General features: G+C 34.5%; 1 protein-coding gene across 1 annotated transcript; it reads right to left on the bottom strand.

Moving 5' to 3' along the window:
• On the bottom strand, nucleotides 1–24,918 carry LOC134791953 (carcinoembryonic antigen-related cell adhesion molecule 1-like). Its single transcript, XM_063763049.1, has 7 exons — nucleotides 24,553–24,918; nucleotides 11,509–11,596; nucleotides 9,063–9,271; nucleotides 7,325–7,535; nucleotides 4,761–4,888; nucleotides 3,151–3,319; nucleotides 1–520 (listed from the first exon to the last, which is right to left on the bottom strand). Exons 2-7 carry the CDS (start codon nucleotides 11,564–11,566, stop codon nucleotides 411–413), a joined length of 885 nt encoding a protein of 294 aa, XP_063619119.1. The 5' UTR covers nucleotides 11,567–11,596; nucleotides 24,553–24,918; the 3' UTR covers nucleotides 1–410.
• Nucleotides 24,919–26,236: the final 1,318 nt, after the last annotated feature.

Genomic DNA, 26,236 nt, shown 5'->3' with positions numbered 1-26,236 from the left:
AAATTGAAATGCTTGTTAAATATACCTATTTAAAAGAGAGGAATTGATAAACTTGTTGTTAAACTCCTAAAAATGGTACATTCATGCAAAACGCACGCGTACCCATTTACATTGGTCTTGAGTAAAGTGTTATAGAACAAAACATGTACTATAATGTTGTACTTTAAATGATGCAGTCAACAGCTATTATTTTTAATTAATAATTTACCCTGACATTTTAGGTTCTAAGTACATTTGCAACATTGACACTGATTTTTGCGTTTACAATTCGATGTTTCCCATCCACTCGCATAATCTTTAAATAGTACATACCTTAAAGTTAACCTTAGTGTTTACAAAAATGTATTTACACTTAGAGAGACTTAGGTAAATTTTGGCGGCTAACACTTTCTTATTTCATCTCACTTCACTTAGTCTATTACAGTCACTTTAAATAATGATACACTTATAATGATAACAACAGGTAGCCGTAACCTGCTAGGCCATTGGGCGCTGCCTTGCATTGCTGCTGGTGTTTCCCCTGCAACAAAAATGTTTTGTATCTCTCATACTCTGAAAAGTCTGAAATCAGTTCAATGTCTATGAATGAAGCGGTTGAAACGGTCGAACACTGCCTTATAAGCACGAATGGAACCTCTGGGTTCAAGTAGGAATAGTTTTCTAACTACCTACCTACTTGTCTCCGCTTGTGATTTATTTTAACGAAGAGTTCGTAGTTCAATAAAACTTTTTTTTGTTGTTGAATTGTTCTAGTTTCAAACTCACGCGGTGGCAATAAAAAGGAATACGTCCAATAACTTTACACACAGACATACACTATACATTTTCTAAGCTTTTTGTATTATTAAAAAAAAAAACAAAATGACAATTATTTTACAAGCAACTATGCAAAAAGTTGCAAACGAATAGAAAAAATGTAATAAATTTGTATCTCATAATATGTTGCTAATAAAAGGGGTAAGTATTTTCTTTTCAATTTTTATTATTAGTTTTATTCTGTACCTAAGTATATGGAAGAATAGCGTACAGGGGCCCACTGATTAACAGTCCGCCGGACGGTATCGGCCTGTTAGTTGTTCGGAACTGTCAAAATGTTCTGAGAGGCCGATACCGTCCGGCGGACTGTTAATCAGTGGGCCCCTGTACGCTATTCTTCCATATCCTTGACAATACTTTTAGACGTAGGTATGTGGAGCCGAAGTAAATATACATACATGTTACCGCAACAACCCGTTTTTAGTGAAAGCGCGTTTTCTATAAACTTTCACTAAAAACGATTTTTTTCAGGTAACATAGGTATTTAGGTAGGTATACAATGTCATTTTGGGAGTTGTATATTATAGCCCTCAGCAGATGCTCGAAAACGGCTTTTGTAGGTACGGCCAACATAAATCCAATGCACGGATCGGTGAAATGTGAGCTATTCTTAAGTGTCCTGTGTCTGACCTATCAACCATAATTTAAGTGCTTGTCGATATGGGATCTAAGAGCTACAACATATCTTGTTTCAAAATGTAATCCTGTATATTTTTACAATTCGACAGACATAAAGAAGAAAATAGTAGCACACCGTAGAAATCTAGCTATAAGCATGGCATTTACTTCTAGGCAATACGCATTTACTTTTAGGGATCTTGTTTCAAAATGTAATCCTGTATATTTTTACAATTCGACAGACATAAAGAAGAAAATAGTAGCACACCGTAGAAATCTAGCTATAAGCATGGCATTTACTTCTAGGCAATACGCATTTACTTTTAGGGATCGTTAAAACTATGATTACATTTACTGAACAAAAGCGTAAGTTACAATACTGAGGGCCTACCGCGAACTACGTTCGACGTGTTGCCTCTCTGTCGCACTTGTAAATTCGTACTTAAATGTGACAGCGAGGCAACACGTCGAACGTGGTTCATGGTAGGCCCTCAGTTTCTTATCTTATAGTTATTGAAACATAAATCTGTATTTAATGAATACTTCGATAACTTCCAATACAAAATTGAATTCGCTTTTTGAAATCAATCTACCTAAGCCCGCGAGATTTCAATCAAAACGGTTTTTATAAAATGTAATATTAATGAAATCGTCTGAAAAGTAATTTAAAATTTAATTTCAGTGCAACATAGAACGAGACGTTCTTTAAGAAGTTAGAAATGTTACAAATAAAGTGAGTTTTAATAATAAAGTGTGTCATTGAACCTTGTTTATTAAACGATGTATTACGTGTCTTTCGCTTCAGGGGAATTTTAGTCTATTTTTGAAAATATTTTAAATGGAAAGACACAAATATAAACTATTGATTTGGACAGAACACCTATAGAGCATTATACATATTCAAAATAACTATGGGCCCGATTCGGATTTTGAAATAGACATCTATTAGACATCTTTTAGACATCACCAAGATACGATAACGATAATGTTTAAGATCTAACCTGTCAAATTTGACATTTTCCGCGATTCTGGAGATACTCTTGAACGATTTCGACAGGATATGACTTAGAGATCCAATTCACATCTAATAGATATCTTACCCATCTAACGTAAAAGTGACATTGTTTGCCCGAATTGCGCTGCAAAAGAGAACTAGTTGATATCTAAACTATAACGTATCTAGAATGGATCTAGTACAAGTCGTGTCTTGTGAATATCTTGAAGTTCGAATACGGCAGCATGTAAAATCCAGATTCCTAAGCTCAATTAATCCTAGAAGGTATCTTGCTTATCGACAGAACTTAGCAGCCATTTGTATCTTAAAAATTCATATATCGGTTGGGTCGAGAAACACCATACCTATTGATTTTAAAGTAGAGTTTTACCAGCAAACAAATATATTGAATTGTTTGCCTTGATTGTGCCATGTCACTCTAGCTTATACGAACCAAGTAGGTTCTAAGTAAAATACTTGTTAACAGTTAAGGTACAGGTAAAATGAGTTTTACTTTCAAAATACTAACGTTTAGAATTTAATGGTTTTGTTTATATTTAATTTAATTAATTTAATAGCATAAATTAGAAACGAGGATCTGTATCTTATTTAATTGTATTTGACATCTACATAATCAAATATAGAGATCAAGACTCTAGGCTGACTATGTATTGGAGTCATGTTTTTTTTATAATCGAAAATAATAGATTGAGTTTACTTACCAGTGAGTACATGTACCCTCGCTGAGGCAGTCAGCGCGTTGTCCGGCGCGCACTGATACGCGCCTGCGTCTGACGTCCTGGCTGACTGTACTAGGAGCCGACTGCTGCTGTGTGTCCCCTTTTCAGTCACCAGCGATATGCCGCCTCGTGTAGAGTCGAAGTTTATCGTCTGACAGACAAAACAATCCTTTAACAATTTCGGTAAGATTATGTCACGAGGACCGATTGAACATTACCTATATGTTGTGTGGGTCAGTATACAGAATATTTTTTCAATCCATTGATAGCAACGGGTTGAAATTATATCCTACACTATTTACTTGTACACTAATGATTTGATTAATTGGTGTTTCTTTTCCGAAATTATATTTTTGCAATGCAATGGAAAATAAATTGTTTATGAATCATAATTCAAATAGTTATTGCAATGTAAAACAAATATACTATAAAAATTAACGTACACACGAAAAGCTTTTGCGATATTTCGCCACAATCCGACTATTCATTGCTTCGTGCAATATCGGTAGATGTGGGTTTTGGATCGGAATGGCTGGCGTGGAATATATAATGACGTCCTCGCCGTGCGTGATGATGGTCGAACGCGTTTGGTTACTCGGCTTACAACCAAATTGTACCGCCGCGCCGGGACGGTGTCCAAGCTTTCAGTATTTTGGTTTTAGTTTGGCGATCGACAGTTCATTGTTTATTTCGGTTGTTCGTCAATGGATGCGGCCACTAGAAGTTGGCTAACTATATATTTCGGCCCTATTTTTTCATTTAAAAAAGACAGGTCTTTTTTTAATTGAAAAAGTAGGCCCTGGTTCTTTCAGCTCAAACTAACTCCTTGTATACCTACCGTAGGATAAAAATATATAAAAAAGTCTTATAGGTATTAGGCAGCATAATGAAATTAATGTGTAAATACTGTAAATAAGTAGGTACCTGGGTAAGTAGGTAAATGGGAAACCCGTGTGTAGCGAAAAATGCCTACGAACAGAAATCGCTGGCAGTGAATGTGTTAAAACTTTTCATCAACCGCCGAAGTTAAATGGTAGTTTTATATTTGTTAGATAGCTATGTCCATTTTCTCCATTTAATAAAATAAATAAAACGACCTACAGTATTATTACAGATCACTGATAATATTGATATAAAACTTTCGCGTTTTGAACACATGTCATATTCAGTGATCGTTAATTTTCCAGCAATTTTGGTGCAGCATAGTAAAAAGAAAAGGATTTTCTTAAAAAATTCTAGGGAGAGGATTGGTTAAGGTTGATATTACTGTTATCAACCCTAATTATCTATTCCACCTAGAGTAGGGCATACAGATGCTTTTAATCAACAATGCTGCAGCAAAATTGCTGGAAAATTAACGATCACTGGTCATATTAAATCATATTTACCGACATTAATAATTTATTTATTTTGTTACCTTTATTTACCGACGTTTCGACACAGGTTTCACTGGTCATGCAGGTAACGTCGGTAAAAAAAGGTAACAACATAAATTCGCAATAGACTCGATAACTGTCACTGATAATAGTTTACGTCCAACTACTCAAAGCGACAGAACGCCAAGATGGAGCACGGTCCTTAACCTGTATTACCTTGCCTCTGTGAGTCCAATTAATTGTGCTCGGGGGCTCTGGTGTGTGCTTGACTATACACGTCAGATTTATGGTGGAGCCAGCGTAGATAAATAAATCCGGCCCACCGAGTATTTCCGTCTCTGGTTCTGCAAAAAAATACGCTAATTAAAATAATCGCCACAGTCATAATGCCCGACAACGGGTTGCTCCAAGCCAATACATTCACTAATTTTTTATTTCAAGCGAATTAGCACGGATGGCAATTTGAAAAATAAAAGTATTATTCAATAACTAAGTTAGTTTGTCGTTTGTAGAAGTGGTCTGTTAGTAGGTAGTATCTGTGTTCAGTATTTACTCCTCAGTACGAATTTATGAGACACAATGATACTTAATTTGTCATGGTCAATTGATACAACGAATCTATGTGACATACCTATGGGGATAGCTATGTAACTGTCTATTTTTTTTAAACGACGACCGCTTATCGGTTACATTCTGGTCTAAAAATAAAAAACGTCACTCGTTTGATCTGAAACCAAGGCGGCACTTATCTGAATGGACCCATCTCGCCTTAAAATACAAAGTTTACGAATTACCTATCAAAACTGTAATTTGCTATACCTAAATCATGTGATTCTTCATTCTATGACCAATTGATCATGTTCTCTGCCGAACCACGAAACTTAGAAATAAATGTACAAAATCTTCAATCTGCTGAAGTAAATATTCACACCAAGATTAACTCTTTGACATGAGTATGTGGGCAAACAAGGTACGACACGGATGTTGGTGACAGAGTGGAAGCAAACAATATGGATGTGGACGAAGCGTTCCATTTAACTTTGCCTCATGTACATTAGGAAGCATTAAGGAATTACTTTCCCTTCAATTTTTCACTCCGCCTATCCTTTTGATGTATGAGCGACTGTGATAATGAAATAATACGCCCTCTATCTTGAATCTTGAGAGGTACGTAAGAAGGTACTTATCTAATAAAAGGTTTTTAGTACAAATCATTTATAAACAGCTGTGTGTAATATAAAAGCAGTCAATAGGAAATAAAAAAATAGTGGAGAACTATAATTTTAGATCAATTATATTGGATCGGATTGTATCTTTTTTTATAATTCTTCTGCATTATTGACATTGTTTCAAAATTAAGTGTAACCTTTACTAACTACATGTAGTAATTCCAAAAATTTGTTATATACTATTGCATATAACAGTTTGGTTACACACAATTAGTAACTACTCCAACTAGAATATCTAAATTGTCTAAAACATGTATTGACCATGTCTATACAAATGTACCTAAAGTAGAGTATTATACATATAATTTCTTTATTAGTGCATACAAACTTAATATACATAACTAGGAAAAAAAAAACATAATTAAATAACTAACCTACAAAACTTAAAAACTAAATCTAAAAATGAATAAAACTAAACTTAAAATAAATAATTACAAAATATCCCCCTGCGGAATGGTGCCGTAGATACTGGCAGCATTTCCTCGCTGTATCGCAATACTTATTCTTTGTGCGAGGAAGCTGCCAGATCTACGGTCACCAGTGGCGTCAGCTATCCTATTTATATGTATAATATACCTAAATTATATGTATAATAGCTTTACTTAAATAACATTGAAAGTAAAATAAAATCATAGAAATTGATTTTTTACTACCTCGCGGAAATTCTTATAAAAACGTAACTACCTACTAAAAAAATACAATTGTGTGTACATACTATAATTAAAATTAAGTATCTTGCCTATTATTTTCAATCAAAGCTTTACATTTAAACCCACACGTCATCCAGAAAAAAATAAACTATTCTATAAGAATTCGGACTTTGTTGTTGATTTTTGGCCAACTGCTTGGTTTGTCTTTGTCATCATTTAGAGCCTCAAGTAAAATAACTTATCCTTACTTAATCAATAATCGCATTAAACCGTAAAATATCTTAATATTTATATTTATGCAGCATCCTGGTTATACAAAGCTGTGCTCGCTCCAATAACTTCATCGGAAACTTAATCCAGGGCAAGACAAACAGATAAACAAGTGGCAAGCTTCCTGCAGCGTGGCTTAACTGGAACGAGCCGGTTCAAGCCGGATACGATTCCAATTAGAAGGTTGGCAAGCCTGCTGGAACGAGTAGCACGGGGCTGAACAGTGTCGTTTTAATCAATGGGTTAGCACAAATCAAGACGGCTTCGAGAGTTTAATGTATACTTATGTACTTCTAGTGTAATTTAATAGTATTACACCTCAGCTTTATTAAATATCTATAAGTAGTCCTTGGCTATAAAAACGGGGATGTACTCTAAGAAGATTTTTACGCGTTTATGGAATGCGACAAACGCCATACTTTTGTGTAGTTTAAATGTGCAAAACTACCTTGTCTAGTATGTATAATGTTACATGTCACGTGTGACGCAAACGCTCAGTCCTCATGTTGGGGAAAACGGCACGGATGGCCATGGGGCGAGTTGAAGATCTGGCACTCGCACTTGCCAGAAACGCTCCGCTGCGGGTTAGATCCATAGCGCTCATCCGTTAAAGCGTAGCTTGTAATCTTACCCACGATATTGAGAAAGACTGCGTGCCCAATGGGTGGCGTGGTGGAGATCTGGCACTCGTACTGGCCGGAGTCGCGTCGCTGCGGGGAGCGGATGCGCAGCGCCCACTCCTCGGAGCGCGGCTTGTGCTGCGCCTCGAACCGCTGGTCCGATGTGTACGTGTAGCGCCCCACCGTCAGCAGGTGGATATCACGATGACGGACCCATGATACCTTCATCAATAATAGATCATAAATAATACCCACATGAAAATAGTTTGTGTATAAAATAATTATAAATAGGTGGGTAATGTAATTTTTGGCTAATTCAATATTTTACTGTAGTAAAACGGGTTCTGAAACAACGAATAATTATGTTTTGTTAATATATACATATGTTTTTATAGACCTCCCTACGGGGCATAATAACAGCACCACAAATCCTCCGTAATGAGGATATAGCGAGAACGCCAAAATGTCATTATTTTCTTCGTTACCTACATTTTTAAAACTAATATCTACTACTATTGAATTACAAGGTAATACTCGTATACTATTGCAGCGTTATGTGCAGAATTGCTGCAGTTACAATTATCCAGGACGATATTGATTTCGATATTTCCTGCAGCTATGCAGTCGGAAGATGTAACTGTCAATTTCCGTGAAAAATAGCGTTGTCGTAGCTGTCGATGGTTGTCGTGATTATAACGTTGAGTTTATCACTCATTCTATCAATAAGATTGACAGTAATGTTAACACTGCAGCAGTAACGCCGCAACGGTCACGCTGTTGCAGTCGCAATCCAAATGTCACCACTATGCAATGGTAGGTAGTCATGCAAACGTTATGCTACGAGGTATATTAAAGTTACTGAAATCGAGACTTTGAGCATATTGCATTGAAATTGTTCCCGCAGAGGTATAACGTTTTGGTGCATAGGAACCGGAGATTGAACTGTTTCGCTTCAAACGTTTTCACACTTGGATTTGGAGCAAAAAGTTTGAGCAATTAAAACTTCCGAGCGCCCGGCATTTTTGTCACAGAAAAATGGAACTTGTGATATATTTGACGGGTTAGGCTATTTGTCAAATGTCCTTTTAGTCTTGTCGAGCCTTGCTAAAACAAAGGTTAGACAAAGTCCATTTTTTTAAATCAAATCTTAGAAGTTTGCTTTTCTATATCAAAGAATCATTAACAAACTTCTAAATATGTAGGTACTTTTACAAAAACGAAGATAAAAATATTGTGTTGGTACCTATAATATACCACATGGATACGTAATCGTTTATCTTACTTAAAATATAGATACTTAATCAATTGTTGGGAGTAGTATGGTAAATATAAAGACAAATAAAAGGATAAGACTGAACAAACCAGTCAAAATATTGTATGCCTATTGACATAATGATTCCACAGTTCAAGTAGAGGCTAGTAAATAGAGACGACTACCTAATTAATAACCCACGTACAACGCCACGAAAGTCGTTATTAAATATGGCGCTTAATATTATTTTAAATACTTTAACTATTAGCGTATGAAAATAAAATAAAAATAAAATACTCTAATTACGCTTTAGATCTACTTTTGTGCCTCAAAGTACAATACAATACAAATACTCTTTATTGCACACCTCAATAAAAGAAGACAATACAAAAGTACCTTATACGCACAAAGCTAAACTGAAAAAATGCGGTGTTGTATAAGGATTGTAGGTCTTCTATGTCTACTACAATACTAACTCTGGTTCAAGTAATAATTACCGTCCGATTTTGCAAATTCTTCACTTTACAAAGAAGTGTAACAGGATGTCCCACTAGTCCGGTCACATTGTCGGGTGTACTTGGATCGAAGTAAGGAGCACCAGGAGCCTGCGGCCAATCTTCTAAGAACTCTGTTCGGAATCTTCTGGAAGATTCCGAAACTGTACTCTGGTCTCGAGGTTTGTTGTTACTGCTATCTTGACGGCAAACTGAAATTATTTTATCTGTTTATTATGGACACATGTTGTGTTGTTAACAGCAAAGCAGTTAGCTGTGCTTTGTGTGTGAAATTATGTGTTTATCGTATAATACAGTGACTTTGACATGAAAAAGTGACTTTTCGATTTTAGATTTAAAACTCGATATCTTCTCTCTTCTCGATATCTCTATTCTATCTATATTCTCGATATCTATCTCAATATCGATTTTTATGCAGAACTTTAGTACAAAGTAAATTTAACAAGATACATGATTGTACCAATATAAATAAGAATGTAAAATAATTATCTTGCAAGACATTTTACTTTCATGCTACACACACACACACACACATCCACATTAGTAATTCAAGAATTAAAATAATTAGAGTATGGCAGCCAGTTATGTGTATTGTACCTAAATAGTAACATAGTAACAAATCTGCAATCTTTCTTTCAATCATTCTATTTCTAAACCGAATCCATTATTAAAGTGTAACTAAATTAACATTTCAAATCGAGTAATTTACATGACAACTTCATCAAAACTGGCGAGGCATTCGTACAAAACTTTGTAACAAAATTTACTTGCGTGCAACTCGCTCATTACGCTCGTTATCGATAAGTTTTTAAGTACTCATCAACAATTTGTTTTAAATACATATATTGTCTCGTTCTCCACCATAGCAAGTATGTAGATACAGCAACAATTCTGTGGTTTGAGTTTAGATTTTTGACATCGGGTGGTGATTTAATTGAAGCAAAATTAAATGATAATGTTTGATATGTACAAAAAAATCGGCAGCGGTCAAACACAATAAAATGCGAAAACAAAGTCAATAAACTATAATATTACTAGTTTCGTATAATTAGTAGGATTAAAGTGTATAAAAAACCATCTGTGTTTCCATTTTAATTCCATTGAAAACTTAGTTGAAATAAAATTGACTTCTCAACAATATAAATTCTTATTCAAATTGCATGCAGGGTAAGTACCTATTACCAACAGACTGTTCAAAGCAAAGTTGTGTTATACATTATTCACAATAGTTCAAGAACTGGTCTATTGTTGTGAACTTCATTGAGATTTTATCAGCAATCAATACTAAAATTCTTAACTGTAAGTAATTAAATAGTATTTATTGTTATATTTATAGCTAAAGTACTGCTACATAGAAGTGAAAAACTTAACATATGTGTATTTTTGAGAAAATGCGAGTAAAAAACTTACACCCCAAACATTTCGTCAATCCGACTTCCTTTCGAACGGTAAATTATTAGCAATGGACTATTCAAAAAATCGTCAAGCATCAATTAGTCTCAGAATAAAACTTACAAAAAAATACTATGACGGTACGGACACGTTGGTATGGTACCTATGCTAGTCGAACTCTCATTGGGTCGTATTATTTAATAACCCCTCGTTATAGTACGCCACCACTGGCGTTGGATCCACATCCAACGAAATATCCATCAATTAAATTTGTCTACAATCGTCCTACGCGTCAGCACAGAGTGGGAAATTAATGATGGAGAGCGATCAGATTAAAAATTAATCGCGTTATCTGCCTAAAGAGCAGCTCGAAGAAATGGAGTGGAAAATGAAACGCTCCCAGTAGAGACGTAAATCTTGATTGTCAGCCAAAGCTTGATTAAGTGTTAAAATTTAAATTATGATCCTCGCTTTGTCCTGTGGACGGACCGCTTTACAACACCGTTTTATGTCAACCTACGCGTTTTGCAAAATTTTATGCTCGACGTGATAAACCTCATGCTGTATAGGACCATAATTCTGTTTATGTCTGACTGATTTTGATCTCTTCATTATGGATTATTTTATGTTTTAACCGGTTTTACTCATTGGCTGTGGTATATATTTCTAGAAACGTATGTTTTGCGCTACGCATCCCTAATACAAATACTATGTATAATGTATATTGCCATTTGGAATTCCATTCATAACGTATTTATGCTAATGAAACGACAAAATGTTTAGCAGTACCTACGCAACAAAAGCTTGAAAAGAATTTGCGTCCTATTTGCGTTCATGGAATTGTATCGCGATTTCACTTAAACGATAAGCATGTAATTCCATTCATCCATCCAATTCCATCAATCGCATTCCATTTCCACCATTCCGTCACCCTTTCACACCTACTCCGGCAACGATTCAGGTCAAGTGCGTGCAATCAAGCACCATAAAGCTCAGAATAGCTTGCAAACACTTAACAACCTGTCAAGACACTCACCTATAATGTACGAGAGAAAATGGACTGTAAAGAGGTAGACAGCCGTGCTACGCGCCATCGTCGGTGCCTCCGAGCAAGGTCATTGATCCTGAAACAAACCTTCTTTTAACAACCCTTTTAAACGTAGCGCAAAAATGAATGGAAGTAATTTCCACAAGTCAACAACGCGACCGAGATTTTTACTGCCATCCTTGCCTTAGTCGGTGATGAGAAGGTGGGATATTATACTGCCTCACACAAATACATGACAAGGTTTAAGTTTACATGAACATTTTAAGCTCATTTGGTTTGAGATATTTATTGAATTCGGTATAAAATCCTAACACCTATATCCATATAAAATCATGCATGAATATTTATATAGATCCGCATATACATATACACCATGAACCATGAATATCCTAAAGTAGACATACTCGATATATTGATATGAATAATATCCATTATTTGCCCACAAAAATATTATAAAGTTCTCATGTTTCTTTTTTCTACTTATAGTATGCCTTATAAGTAAACGAAGTCATGCAAATTCATAATTTCTAAAAGCCAAGCCACTCAAATGAGATATGGGGATCCCTGGATTATTATAACCATAAAAAGTTTAACGCATATAACTAAGTCAAATTTTACTGTTTAGTCGTAACATAAGTATACTCGTACGTTGTACGCATATTGCGTACATTGCCGATTTTGATTATTGTTATTATGAAGCCATCCGGAATGGAAACTATAGAGAAAAATAAAAACTTATCGGAAACAATATAAAGAGGCCAATTCTGATTTAAAAAATCTGTTATTAATATAATTAGGCATCTCACGCGCGCCAATAAGTGTGAACAATATGCCTAATATAATGTGACGACTTTGATTGTATTTCGCGCAACCAATCAGCGCGAGCAATCAGAGTCGTCTCATTAGAGTCATTCGACTGGTTAAGGATTTGTTGTTATATTCAGGTGACCTGTAGAAGGCGCTGGTGGCCTAGTGGTAAGAGCGTGCGACTTTCAATCCGCAGGTCGTGAGTTCAAACCCCGGCTCGTATCAATGAGTTTTTCGGAACTTATGTACGAAATATTACTTGATATTTACTAGTCGCTTTTCGGTGAAGGAAAACATCGTGAGGAAACCGGACTAATCCCAATAAGGCCTAGTTTCCCTTCTGGGTTGGAAGGTCAGATGGCAGTCGCTTTCGTAAAAACTAGCGCCTACGCCAATTCTTAGGATTAGTTGTCAAGCGGACCCCAAGCTCCCATGAGCCGTGGCGAAATGCCGGGATAACGCGAGGAAGATGATGATGATTCAGGTGACCTGTAGGTATGTTTTATTGACACTTACATTTTAGTATAAAAAGTAAACAAAGTCAACAAATAAGTAACATATTTCTTATAAATAAGGATTTTATTAAACTTATAAACTACCTATATGTAAATAAGTTTCTTTGGTTTATTTTGTACCTAAATATCATTAATGCCATTGTTTTTATTTTAAACTAAATTTTTAAACAACTTGTTCCCAATATGCTTAAATTTCCAACTTTTATAATGGGCAAATAAAATAATGACTTTCATATCGCCCAATGTCCCAAATACTCGGGTATTTTAATATTGAGATTAAAGGACGTTTCAGCAAATTCTGAATTGCCGATGGGATTTACAATTGAAATATAATTTAAGTTTAAATACTCACGACTTAGGTACTTGCAATTTACGTGAAACCTTTGTCGAATTAAATATTCTTTTTTAACGGTCTGATGCTGGAACTAAAGACGATAATATAGGATTATAATAGAAGTCATAAATGTACGTAATTTGAATTTTAGTTCATATTTTTATATATTTTTTTTTTGTAAATGGGTACCATAGCGAAACTTCGAAAGTACAATGAAACCAAAGCGATTGTTTTATAGGTACAATATCTAAAGGCGGGATTCCACCAATGTGCTGCACTGTGCGGCACAGGCATTTTTGTGCTGAATATGCTTGTGCTGCACAGTGCCGCACACTGGTGGAATCCCGCCTTAATAAGTACCTAATGCTTAAATTATTAAACATTCATCAAAAACGTAGTTTATTGATAAATTACATTAAGTAAACACTTTTATCAGTACAATTTCCTTAAAAATAGGTAAGGACTCAGTCTATTATCTATACATAAATAGTTTAACTAAACAACGTCCAAGTATGAGTTGTAATTGCGAGCTTAGGAGATTGAGTCTGAGGAATACAATTTTTTTTTGGCGACAATAGAAACTCACTTCCGAGAAATTTTCAACTAGAGTCGCTGATATACGAACGGACAGATGGACGGAAAGCGTGGATAAGCTTAACAACAGGGTTCCAATTGGCATGGTAAGAAACTCTAATAATAAGACCAGTTTTGTTTGCAGGTATTGGCACTTAATCTAACTACGACAGGTACTTTTTTATGTACCAACTTGTATAACAATTGCTTCCAATGTGTTATCGGCAAAGTTATTTATTTCACCACAGCCTCTCATTCCTGTTAAACTTTTAAGACTCCTGAGCAAACTCGGAAGTTCTAAAGTTTCTTCACTTGTTTCGCTTCACCGCTCGGACTAGTGTGTTTTCTTTCTTGATCAAACTTGAGCATGTGTTTGAGGCGGATTCTAGGATTCCTTTGAGCTTTGTAGTTAAAATATTTTGTTAAGAACGTAATGTTACAGCAAATCCTCTTATTTAGATCCATGCAAAATTAAACAAATGCATATTTATATTGCAAGTTACGTATTGTAATTAAACTGGCTAAATTGTTGAGGAAAATAATGAGACATGTGTGACAAAATCTCGCGATTAATGTTGTTTCTTCTTCGCTGACATTGTGTCACGCAGGACATTTATGTTCTATTGAATTATTAAGTTTGGTCTATGTTAGAGTATAAAAAAATCGAAAAAATACACTTATTTTTAAACAGCAAAATTTCCATAACTTAATAGATAGACGTAGCCAACAAAGAACCACAAAAAATGTACCTCAGTATAGTATATAATATATAGGGTAAACGTATTATATTTTTACGTAGCGTTAGCAAACAAAATAATATGAAATAAAGCCTGTTGAAGGTTAACTCAGACCAATCCTTAAGCAAATACAGCCAAATCGGCAAACTTATATTTGCTGTTAAATTACGTTTTATTGAAACTACCGGGATGGCATCCGATAATACTTATTTATTCAATAATAGCTACCCTGGTTTATTGAATATGTTATACAATATTACTGTTTCAGAACCCCGTATTATACAGCAGTAGAAAATAGATATTTAATCACACATACGGATAAGGGTAACATTCCATTTCTACCTGGTACTGAACGCGTCGGTGTTATTGTCAATTTCCATAGTAAAATTAACAGTAGTGCAGCTGTCGTTGGAAATGGACAGTCACCTTAAGGCCTGTTATTCCAAGCTGGCCCCCTGGGGGCAGTATTGAGATTTTAAAATCTGTTAAGCGCGAAATGCACTGCAAGTGGTGTCATAAGGCACCTCAATCGCATTTAGGTACCTATTTACTAGTGCACGCGAGATTTACTGCTGCGAGTCGTGTCAATTGCTGATTTTACTCCCAACGAATTGGTGTCATGTCTTATTAATAAAATTATATTATTATATGGGGTAAAATGGAATGTTTTTTTGATGAGATGACCGGAAAACAAAGACACCGAGGTTTGCGTTGTAAAATTGTACATATATCTCTGAGATAAAAACAATTAATATGAATGAGTAAAAACACCTTCAAAAAATATTTTTAAACAAAAAGTAGACGAGAATCTTTTGTGCTAGGAATACGAAGACTTTACTTACATAACTTTATATTTAGTAAAAAAATATTAACCAATTAAGCATAGTCGAGTGCTAGGACATTTAAATAATGTACTCTGGTCAAAATTTTACACATAAATAGAAAACTAGTGCCTAAACACACCGAGGCTGAGGCTTTTACGTGTACATTTTTATAGGTACTTACTCAGTTTTTTGTTTAGCGCAGCTGTCACAAAAAGTGCAGGATAATATAAACCAGAGTATCGGTGCGATTCGGGAAATGAATTAGAGATTAACTAGATACGATATTGTAAAGATATGTGACGTCCCGCGGGTAAAGGTACCTTATGGCGGTTGGCGCTTACGCTATTATTAACGCCGCTCCAATAGTATTGCGGCGCTATGCGACGTAAGCGCTAGCCGCATAAGGTACCTTTTGCCGTGGAACGTCACCTATCTTTACTATTTCATATCTAGTGAATCTCTAATTCATTTCCCGAATCGCAGCCGCCATAAGGTACCTTTTGCCGTGGAATGTCACATATCTTTACTATTTCATATCTAGTGAATCTCTAATTCATTTCCCGAATCGAGCCGTATGTATGTTTATCACGTTGATATTTTACATAAAAATGCATTTTCACATTCTGCATGCAATAGCGTGCAGCAATTTTTTCCTGAAATATAACTCCGCTACAGTAGCGTTGTCATACGTTCAGGAAAGTTTATTGCATAATTAATGTTTAATGGAAAGTTATAATGTGAGGTTTTTGCATACAAAGTAGTTTTATTTATAACTCGCAGTGATACAAGCATTACGATTCGCTAATGATTTGTAGATACCAAAAACTGGCAGAATTTGACAGATATTACGAAATTTGACCTCGATTTTATTAAACCAGCACGTTTATTGTTTTCCTGCGTAAAATAAAGAGATAAGACGCTCGTCAGAATTAAACACTAAGATTAAATAAATAAAAAATAAATCACTAAGAATCGAAGAAAAAGCGAGTCGAATGTTTAGATTAATTTCGCATCTATGACTATTTACATTGATCATAACATTCATAACAACAACATAACCAGCTTCGTTACATAATTATATTGGGATGCCCCTATTATTATTTATAATACATCCTAATTGCATGTCATAATTCAAAAATGTGTCTGTCTGTCTGTCTATTACCTCTTCACGCTTATACCGCTGAGCTGGTATTGAGGTAGTGTGAGACCCGGGAATGGACACAGCTAGGGTAGTTTTTATCAATCATCATCCCACGCAGACGAAAATCTCATATTTTTTTCCATTTTAAATAAACTGAATTTAATTTAATTACTTATAGCGTGGTTATTAAATAAACATATTTATGTAATCATTTTTCAAATCAAGATATTCATAATATCCCGTTTTTAGGGTTCCGTACCCAAAGGGTAAAAACGGGACTCTATTACTAAGACTCCACTGTCCGTTTGTCCGTCCGTCTCTGTGTCATCAGGCTGTAACTCATGAACCGTGATAGCTAGTTACTAGCTAGTACAGTTGAAATTTTGACAGTTGATGTATTTCTCTTCCCGCTATAACAACAAATACTAAAAACAAAATAAAATAAATATTTAAGTGGGGCTCCCATACAACAACGGAGATTTTTTTGGCCGTTTTAGGCGTAATGGTGCCCTTGTGCGCGAGTCCGACTCGCACTTGGCCGGTTTTTTAATTTAATGGGTAAAATATCTCGTATTTTTATTGAGTAAACATATATTAACGTAAATATACGAGTATCTGCCTCGCGCTAGTTCACTGCAAACATGTTTACAGAGTTTGAAGTTGTTTTTGTTTACCCAACTCTTACCTCGGTTGCGTTCACGCAAATACTTATGCAAGAGCAATTTGTAAATAAAAGCTATTAAAATTAACCAAATAATAGATTTATTTTTCATTGAAACCGACCACCAAATCAAAATTAAGCATTATATTGTGATTTTTACACAATACAAATATTAACAACCGTTTCATTATAAAATATATAATTGTCTAAAAACATTGTAATTAGCTTGCATCATCCACAAGGAGCGCTTTCAATCTTACTTTACACTTGAAACAAATGGCCTGAAAAATTGAAAAACCTAACTTTGTTTACGAAGTACCTATCCTTTTAGGCTTCTGCATTAAAGTGCACTTTTATCCCTCATACTCATAAATTACAATATGTTTTCCATGTAATGCGTTCTTGATACTATCTGGACTTAAGTTTATGTTTATTTAAGAGTTTTGGAACGATTCCCGTATAGTGCTCCAGTGCTGTGCCAAAACTTGAACAATGCAGACGTGCGCTTTTGTTGTTTTTAGGTTGCATGGTTTGTACCTTGTGCTCGTTTGAGCTGTATTATCAGATAGGATAGCTGTAGTTTCAAGATTTTGAGCAAAAAAATCATTTAATAAATTTGTAGGAATACAATAACTACATTGTTATTCGACCTTTCCGTTTATATTTTATTCTTGCTTGCCTTTCTACTCGTATATATTTCTGTTAAAATACTCGGACTCGCGTTTCAAGGGTTCCGTGCACTACACAATTTTTAACAATGAATTTTTTTTGTTACATTTTATAATGTTAAACGTGATTGAAATGCCTTTGTAGGGGTCGGATCAAAAACTAAGTAATTAAGTCCGACTCACGCTTGATTGCACATTTCTGATAGGTAAAGAACTATTTTGTGTACACCCCAAAAGTGGCCCCAATATTAAAAATTCTGTTCATTACGTTACATGTCCGTCTTTGGGTCATAAACTTACATATAGTCAATGCGGCCAATTCCGTCATACGGAAAATTCCGTCAACAAGCGTTTTTCTCTAAACACACAAAATTGGTAATTTCCTCGACAAAGCAGCGATAGCTTTTAGTTTCAGCAATCGCTGATTTGTCGAGGAAATTACTAATTGTGTACCGTTTAGAGAAAAACGCTTGTTGACGGAATTTTCCGTATGACGGAATTGGCCGCAGGTTTCCGTTTTTTGCTTTTGAGGTACGGAACCCTAAAAACTAATAACGCGAGCAAATAACGATTGTTATTGTATATTTATTTTACTTAAAGAGATTGCTAAATATAGGACGACACGCGCCTTATATACTATTACAGTCACCTCCAATAATATGTTACCTACTCAACGAAAGCCGCAAAAATATCTGACACGATGTAATTTGTTCTAACGTCACGTCACGAGTAAGTAAATAAAAGGTAATTTAATAAGCTAAAAAATTACGACATTCCTATACGCCAGAGCAATATTGAAGTGACACGATAGAATCATTTAGAATCTAATTTAGTTCTAGAATCATTTATTCGTCAATTGTGCATTACAGGTAATGAATACAGGTGTCATAAACAATTTTGTTCTCTGTAATATGTCTTGCGACGTACAATGGTCTTAGTTACCCAGCGCATGCAATATTATTATTAGAAATGTCACTATATTTTATAATATTCAATAAATTGTAATTAGTGGTTATAATAATTAATGGGTAATTTCTATAAGTCAATTATTAATTTCTGAAAGTCACCATCATAAATTTATCTATATTGTAATAACATTTCTCTTTTAATACATTTTTTAACTTAATCTTAAATGTCGACAGCTGTTCTATTGTGAGCAAAAAAGCTCAATCAAATATTACCTTCGAAGGTAATATTTTGAGAGAGTAGGTAATATAATGTTATGTGTTATTAGTGCACATATATGATCGTTTGATAAGTATCGCTTAAATACCAATCGCTTTTCGGTGAAGGTAATCATAGCGAGGAAACCACATGAGTGACATGAATATAATTACCTATTTATTTTCATAATTCATTGGCATATATGCGAAACAGTAGGTAAAGAGGAAGGGAAAGCTATGAATCGAGCTGTTGTTTTGATATAGGTAAACAGAGTTACAAATATAAATTTTGTAAAATATGTTATTGTGTATATTTTGGCCGCGCCTTGTACCGCCTAATAGTTAAAATTAACATGCAGGGTATTATTAAGTTAAAGTTATAAATTAATAATGCATTGGAGGTAATAACGAAGTGACTGTTGACTGTGACCATGGTCTAATAAAACATGGTCTTCCATTCCCAGAGTGACACGCGATTACGTCACAATAACATTGCCACTTTATTTCAACATAACATGTTACATGGGTACATTATACCTATGGTTAATAAGTTAAAATATTTCTTTATAATTTTATAATTTTCATTTATATGTATTTTAGCTTAAATTTTACAATAACACGTCATTTTTAATTACTCTTTAGCAATATCTTCCGATTCACGAAAGAAATTTCAGACTTTCGGGTAATTCTGTTTATACTACTGGCAACACAGGATAGCGCTGTGGACATTTGACAATTCGGATCTAGATAACTTCATGCCCTGACCGTCATCCTTGTCGAACGCGTGTTAATTGTTATTTCCTTCTCGCTCAGTGTCAGAAGTCGCAGTGTTTTCCAAACTTTTCACGTCGTAAGCTTGGTAATTAATGTGTAACTGTGAATTAGTTTTTTAAACGTTTGTCTTGTATAGATAAATAAAGTTTAATTTAATACATTAGATTTGTTTTATTTTACTATGTTTCTACATAAATAACTTAAAATTAATGCCGTTAAAATAATTTTCACCGTTGGTTAAAATTCTCCCACATTTCAAAGTTTGAGAACCTGTAAACAGCATGATGACGTAGGCGCGTGTCAGTTAGGTCATACGCGAATCTCGGAATGGAGTACCAGGCGGAGTATATTATTATACCATGACTGTGACTAGCCCTAATAAGCAGGATAAAATTACTGCCAACCTGTGCGATTTGAAATCGTTACAGACAGCGGCATTATTTGATTGTCCGTGGTCCTTTAAATAATAAATAAATATTATAGGACAATTTTACACAGATCGACCTGTCCCACAGTAAGTTCAATAAGGCTTGTGTTGTGGGTACTAGACGTCAGCCTAATAGCCTTTATGGCAATTATTAGGATATAATAACGGACATAACTCCGAAATTTTTTGATTATTTTATTCAATAAAAAGATCCCGGGATTGATGAAGAATAATAAAGAAATAATAATAAATAAATAAATATTATAGGACATTTTTACACAAATTGACTAAGCCCCACGGTAAGCTCAAGAAAGCTTGTGTTGTAGGTACTCAGACAACGATATATGTATATAAAATGTATAAATACTTAAATACATAGAAAACAACCATGACTCAGGTATCATCAATTATACAAATAAATGCCCTTACCAGAATTCGAACCCGGGACCATCGGCTTCATAGGCAGGGTCACTACCCACTAGGCCAGACCGGTCGTCAAGAAAGTATGCGGAAGCCTTATGCTTTGTTAATTTACTTCCTTAATATCATCTGAAAATAAGCTTCCTATGTAAGATGAGCCTGAACTTTGCAAAGTTAAAAACTTGAACTCGTCGGAGCAGATACGAAAACCAATATTATTCTAATAACTCTGAAATTGTAATCGAACACAAATTGATTTAAGTTCGAACGTCTTCAAAGATATAAGCATAATCATAATTTAATTACAGTCGTTTAGGGCACTTATATCTGATTTACGTACCGAGGGAGTTGTCGCTTTTCATTTCACTAAAATATTATCATGGACGAATAAAAAAGAAGATTGATAGTGTTAATGTCTATACGATATCGCGTTCCTCCAATATTCAGGTTATTGCCAAATGGTATCACTAACACACCAGGTCGCAGTTCTGTTCATTTTGTTCGGTGCTTAGTCTAGACCCCTGGATTTGGGTTCCGGTTCTGTAGCACTACCTACCTATCTACTCAGCTGAAGTTGAATAGTTTTGAAACGGGTCTCTGTTCCATCCATTTTGTTCTGCGCTTAAACTTCTCAAAATAACTCAATTTCCGTTCAGTACATGGCGACATGGCGCTGAATGTTAGAGGAACGCGAAATACATTGTCAGTCTACTTGTTTAATTCGTCCATGATATTATGTTACACATGAATTTGATGTTTTACTGTAATAATACAAATCATTTTCGTTTTAAGGATTCCGTAGCCAATAGGCTAAATTAGAAACCTTATAATTTCGTTATGTCCGTAGGCCGCAGCGCAGGTATGTCAGATCCATAGTACCTACTCGAAAAGTATACGATATATCGCCGTCGAGTACCATGAACTCCTAACGAACATTTTTAGTAATACACATTTTCATACATTTAGTAAAAATAGTTAGGAGTTCATGGTACTTCGCCTTCGTTATGTATTTCAATTAAATCATTTAAAAATGTATGTGTTTGTGTCGCTACTTAGTTGTGTAGTTAAATAAATTAAATATAGAAGGAGGGAGGGGGAACTCCTTTGTAGTAAGTGCCGCCAGGATACTGCTTGTTGCTTGTAGTACTGCATCACGTAGCAAAGCGGACAGCCAGATATAGCTGGTTTGTTACTGCACACCGTTGTATGGGGACCTTGCACTTTGAGACTATGCGCTGAAACTTGGCACAGTTGATTCTTAGGTGGTCTTGAGCAGATACAGACCGGGAGCCGTCGAGAGCCACCTCTCATTTAGTTTGGGGGAAAGTTCGACGCTGCCGCGCTTCACTTGGAGCAACATTTCTCTAAAACTATAGCTATTAGGGCATGTAATATATCATTTTCGGATAAATTAAGGATGAGGAATCTAGTTTTGGAACAAAAACAATGCACTTTCTAATAAAAAAAAGCATAAAGTAGAAAAGACTAAACAACGTATTTTTTATTTTTTCAATATTACCAATTTTTTTTAAAGTGTAGCAGGAATCTGAAAACAAAAAATACAGTCGTAAAGCTACACTTATTACGTTTAAGAAAATATATAGTTTAATATACAAAATTGTTGATAAATGGGAGATAAAAAATAATATTAAGCGTGGGTCAGAGTGATCTCAATACAAAATATTATGAATGTGGGAAAGTTACTTATAATTTGTTCTACAATCGTTTATTTTTCTAGTTTTTCGTAAATAACTCGTAAACGGTAGCCCACAGCAAAAAAATATCTTTTACGTAAATAATTTGTTTCAGATTTCTTATAAAATAAGTACTACTGTTTTTCGCTACCATTAATATTAAAAAAAATATTGAAGGGAGAAAATAAATACTTAGGTCCCCTTTTTTAGTCATTCGTAAATAACTCGTAAACGATGTCCAATAGCAAAACATGTTTTAGTACATGAATAATTTACATAAAATTTCCTACAAAAAAGGTCATTCAAACTTTTTCGCTAGGATCAATATTAAACACGATATTAAAGAGAGAAAATAAATTCTAAGGTCCCCTTTTTAAATATTGATCCTAGCGAAAAAGTTTGTATAACCTTTTTTGTAGGAAATTTTATGCTAATTATTCATGTGTTAAAATATTTTTTGCTATTGGCCATCCTTTACGAGCTATTTACGAATGACTAAAAAAGGGGACCTTAGTATTTATTTTCTCCCTTCAATATATTTTTTAATATTGATCTTAGCGAAAAAAAGTAGCACTTATTAAGAAATCTGAAACAGATTATTTACGTAAAAGATATTTTTTTGCTGTGGGCTACCGTTTACGAGTTATTTACGAAAAACTAAAAAAATAAACGATTGTAGAACAAATTATAAGTAACTTCCCCACATTAATAATATTTTGTATTGAGATCACTCTGGCCCACGCTTAATATTATTTTTTATCTCCCATGTAGCAACAGTTTTGTATAATAAACTATATATTTTCTTAAACGTAATAACTCTAGCTTTACAACTATATTTTTTGTTTTCAGATTCCTACTACACTTTAAAAAAAATTGGTAATTATGAAAAAATCCAAGATACGTTTTTTTGTCTTTTCTACATTAAGTTTTCTTTTTGTTAGAAATTGCATTGTTTTGGTTCCAAAAAAAAATTCCTCATCCTTAATTTATCCGAAAATGATATATCACATGCCCTAATAGGTACAGTTTTAGAGAAATGTTGCTCCAAGTGAAGCGCGGCGGCGTCGAACTTCCCCCCCTCCCCCCCACTAAATGAGACGTGGCTCTCGAGGTCTCCCGGTCTGTATCTGCTCATGACCAGCTAAGAATCAACTGTGCCAAGTTTCAGCGCATAGTCACAAAGTGCAAGGTGTCGTGCACTAACAAACTAGGTAATAGATGGACATTTCGAAACTATAAGGGCGCCTAGTTGACTACGAAACCCTAAAAACGATACTGTAATAACTTTATTTCATTAAAAGAGGAGTTTTTTTGGCGAAAACTTAAAAATGCCTATTAATAAACCTCAAAATATGTATTTTGTTTTCATATTTTTTGGATCTTCGGTTCACAAGTGAGACAGAGAAGGAGGGAACTTATCTAAAACTGTTGGGAGGATTATTTTTGCTAATTTCATTAAATTTTTTTTGGAAGGAAACTTAACATTTATTAAATAAATATTTTCATAACATATTGTTACAATAGTAGTATAAGGAGGGATCTCATTAAAATAATATTGTGTTTATTTTTTAATCTTTAAAACTATATACTTAGTGGTATCTGGGTACATAAAAGACAACTCGATCGGAATATACGCCTGTTATAAATAAATAATTAATAGCTACCGAGTGAAAAATCCATGCCATACAGACAGACAAATGACAAAACTACTTATAAACAACACGTGTGTGTTGATTGGAGAATGCAATTTGCATTTCAAATTCACCGACCAAAAAATAGGGGATATTATTGCAATGTTCTGCTACATATTCAAAATATAACACGACGTAAATAATTAAGCCTTTGTTTGCGCGGCTTTTTGACCACACAAGTTTCAAGTGTTAGTCAAAGTTCTGTTCCTACATCAAATCAGCCGTCAACAAATTTTGAAGAATTTACTCTAAGCTGATTTATGATAACAATAGCTATTTGCTTAAATTTTTTGAAATACCTGTTAAATATATGGACGATTTGTCAAAATCTTAGTTAAGTATTTTATTCTAATAAGCATCTCAGTAGGTAAGTTACCTAGTTACCTGTTTTTAAGCATTAAAATATGGAAAGAAGGTACTTAATAATATAGAATATACGGAAGACTATGTAAAAATTAATATGATTCATTAAATATAGTAAAAACAGCATCAACATAATAGGAATGCCTCGATAAATAATCATTTTTAACAACTTGCAAGAATATTGTGTAATACTTCAGAGATCGAAAACAAAAAGCAACAAAGATCGAGGTCAGTAATTACCATAGCGTCAATCTTCAGCCCCTTACTCCAAAGATTTTAATATCTTATCAACACTTGAGCGGTAAAACGGAACACTTCACGACAAAAGATAACAAACAAAAGAAAGCCGAAAAGTTCTTTTGCTTCGCGTTGAAGTTTGGAACTCAAGACACTGTCACGAAAAACAAAATACGAACGAGGAGAGTTTTCGTAAATGGGGTTTTCGGAAGTCGTGGGAACGTTGGCTTTGCCAGCGGGTTGCCTTCGCGTCCGTAGGGCCACCACTGCGATGTGTCATGCCTAGCGCGCCTGCGTAACTTTGCGCCACCGTCCTGCACTCCTAATATATTTCTGCTTCAATTAATCTAGCTCTCTTAATTACATCTAAAAGTCTATGGTCCTCCACATCAGATAATTTATGTAATATGAAACATTTTTTTTTAAATAGCACTATCATTTTTGGTTTTGTTTACCTCTTGAAAATATACATTGAATTTTATTTTTAAACCTCTTACTGATTGTAGAGAAATGTATTTAAAATATTTAGGTCAGATATGTATGACAATAAACGTTATTTATTTTTTACTTTTAAGTAAATAAAAAAGTATGTTTCAATGCGATCCAAACACTTGATTTTGCTGATAGCTCTTTCAACTACAGTGTAGGCAATGTTATTTCCCTGGAAAACCAATGTTCATCTCATCAATCCGATAGAGTTTATAAGTACAAGTAGTACGAGAAATAATTTCTTATTCTAAATGAAGTGGTTTTACAATATTCGAAAAATGTTTTGGTTAATTTGGAAAAAAGTAGTATGTTCGTTTTTATGTCCATTTTCCTTCTTAAACAGACACCTGTTTTTTTTATGTAATTATAAACTTAAGATTTCATTACTTGTAAAATCTCAAGTGTTTCTATCTCCTTGTCAAAGGAGACTAACAAAAATTACCCAAAGATCAAACATATTTTAATGCGAAACACTAAAATAGGCAAAGACAAAGTTTTAATTGAATTTGTATCTCATAATCGATATGATAACTTATCAGATTGGTAATTTAAGCTATAATCTATTAAAACTGTTTTAAAAACGTGAAGAAGTTAATTAAATTTTATTCTTGTAACACTTTTAATAAAAGAGTAATCGTATAAAGTTAAAGGATGACTCACATTAGACCGTGTCCGGGCCGGAGCTTCCGGCGCCTACTTTTCTATGACATGACAGGTGGTCACGTGATTTTTTCCATAGAAAACGATGCGCCGGAAGCTCCGGCCCGGACACGGCCCAGTCTAAAGGGAGTCATATGGGCCGGTAATCTATGTAAAAACATGCATTAAGTTTTATTCGTTATTATTTTGAGCGTACCAGAAAAGTTACGTCTTGGACATACAGCACTCTTTCAAATACCTACACAAATATCTCGCTAGCAATCAGAAACTACTAAAAACACCAAACTGAAAGGACCTATTCATAAATAAACTTATATTATATAAATTTGTGTGGAACGGTCTTCACGGTCCGTTTAGCCGGCTCTCGTTAGGTCGGCCTATAAAGAAGGCTCATCTTTGCCGTAGCCTGGTGATACATGGGCTGGTAAGGAAAGATATTTCTAGGTGATACTCTTCAGAGTGTATTTATTATATCTGCAAAAGAGTTTGGAGCTCACACGAGTAAACATTTAACTATTGTAACAACTTTTAGATAATA

This window comes from Cydia splendana, chromosome 1 (assembly GCF_910591565.1).
Source record: "Cydia splendana chromosome 1, ilCydSple1.2, whole genome shotgun sequence".
In the NCBI taxonomy this organism is placed as follows: Eukaryota; Metazoa; Arthropoda; class Insecta; order Lepidoptera; family Tortricidae; genus Cydia; species Cydia splendana.
Note: the sequence above shows the minus strand (reverse complement) of the source record. Positions and strands in the feature narration are given on the sequence as shown.

Coding starts and splice junctions, on each gene's coding strand:
- LOC134791953 (XM_063763049.1), bottom strand. CDS start 11,566: ATGGCGCGTAGCACGGCTGTCTACCTCTTTACAGTCCATTTTCTCTCG. Junction 9,272..11,508: donor TTTTCTCTCGTACATTATAG/GTGAGTGTCTTG, acceptor AAATAATTTCAG/TTTGCCGTCAAGATAGCAGT. Junction 4,889..7,324: donor AGTCTTTCTCAATATCGTGG/GTAAGATTACAA, acceptor ATTTTTTTGCAG/AACCAGAGACGGAAATACTC.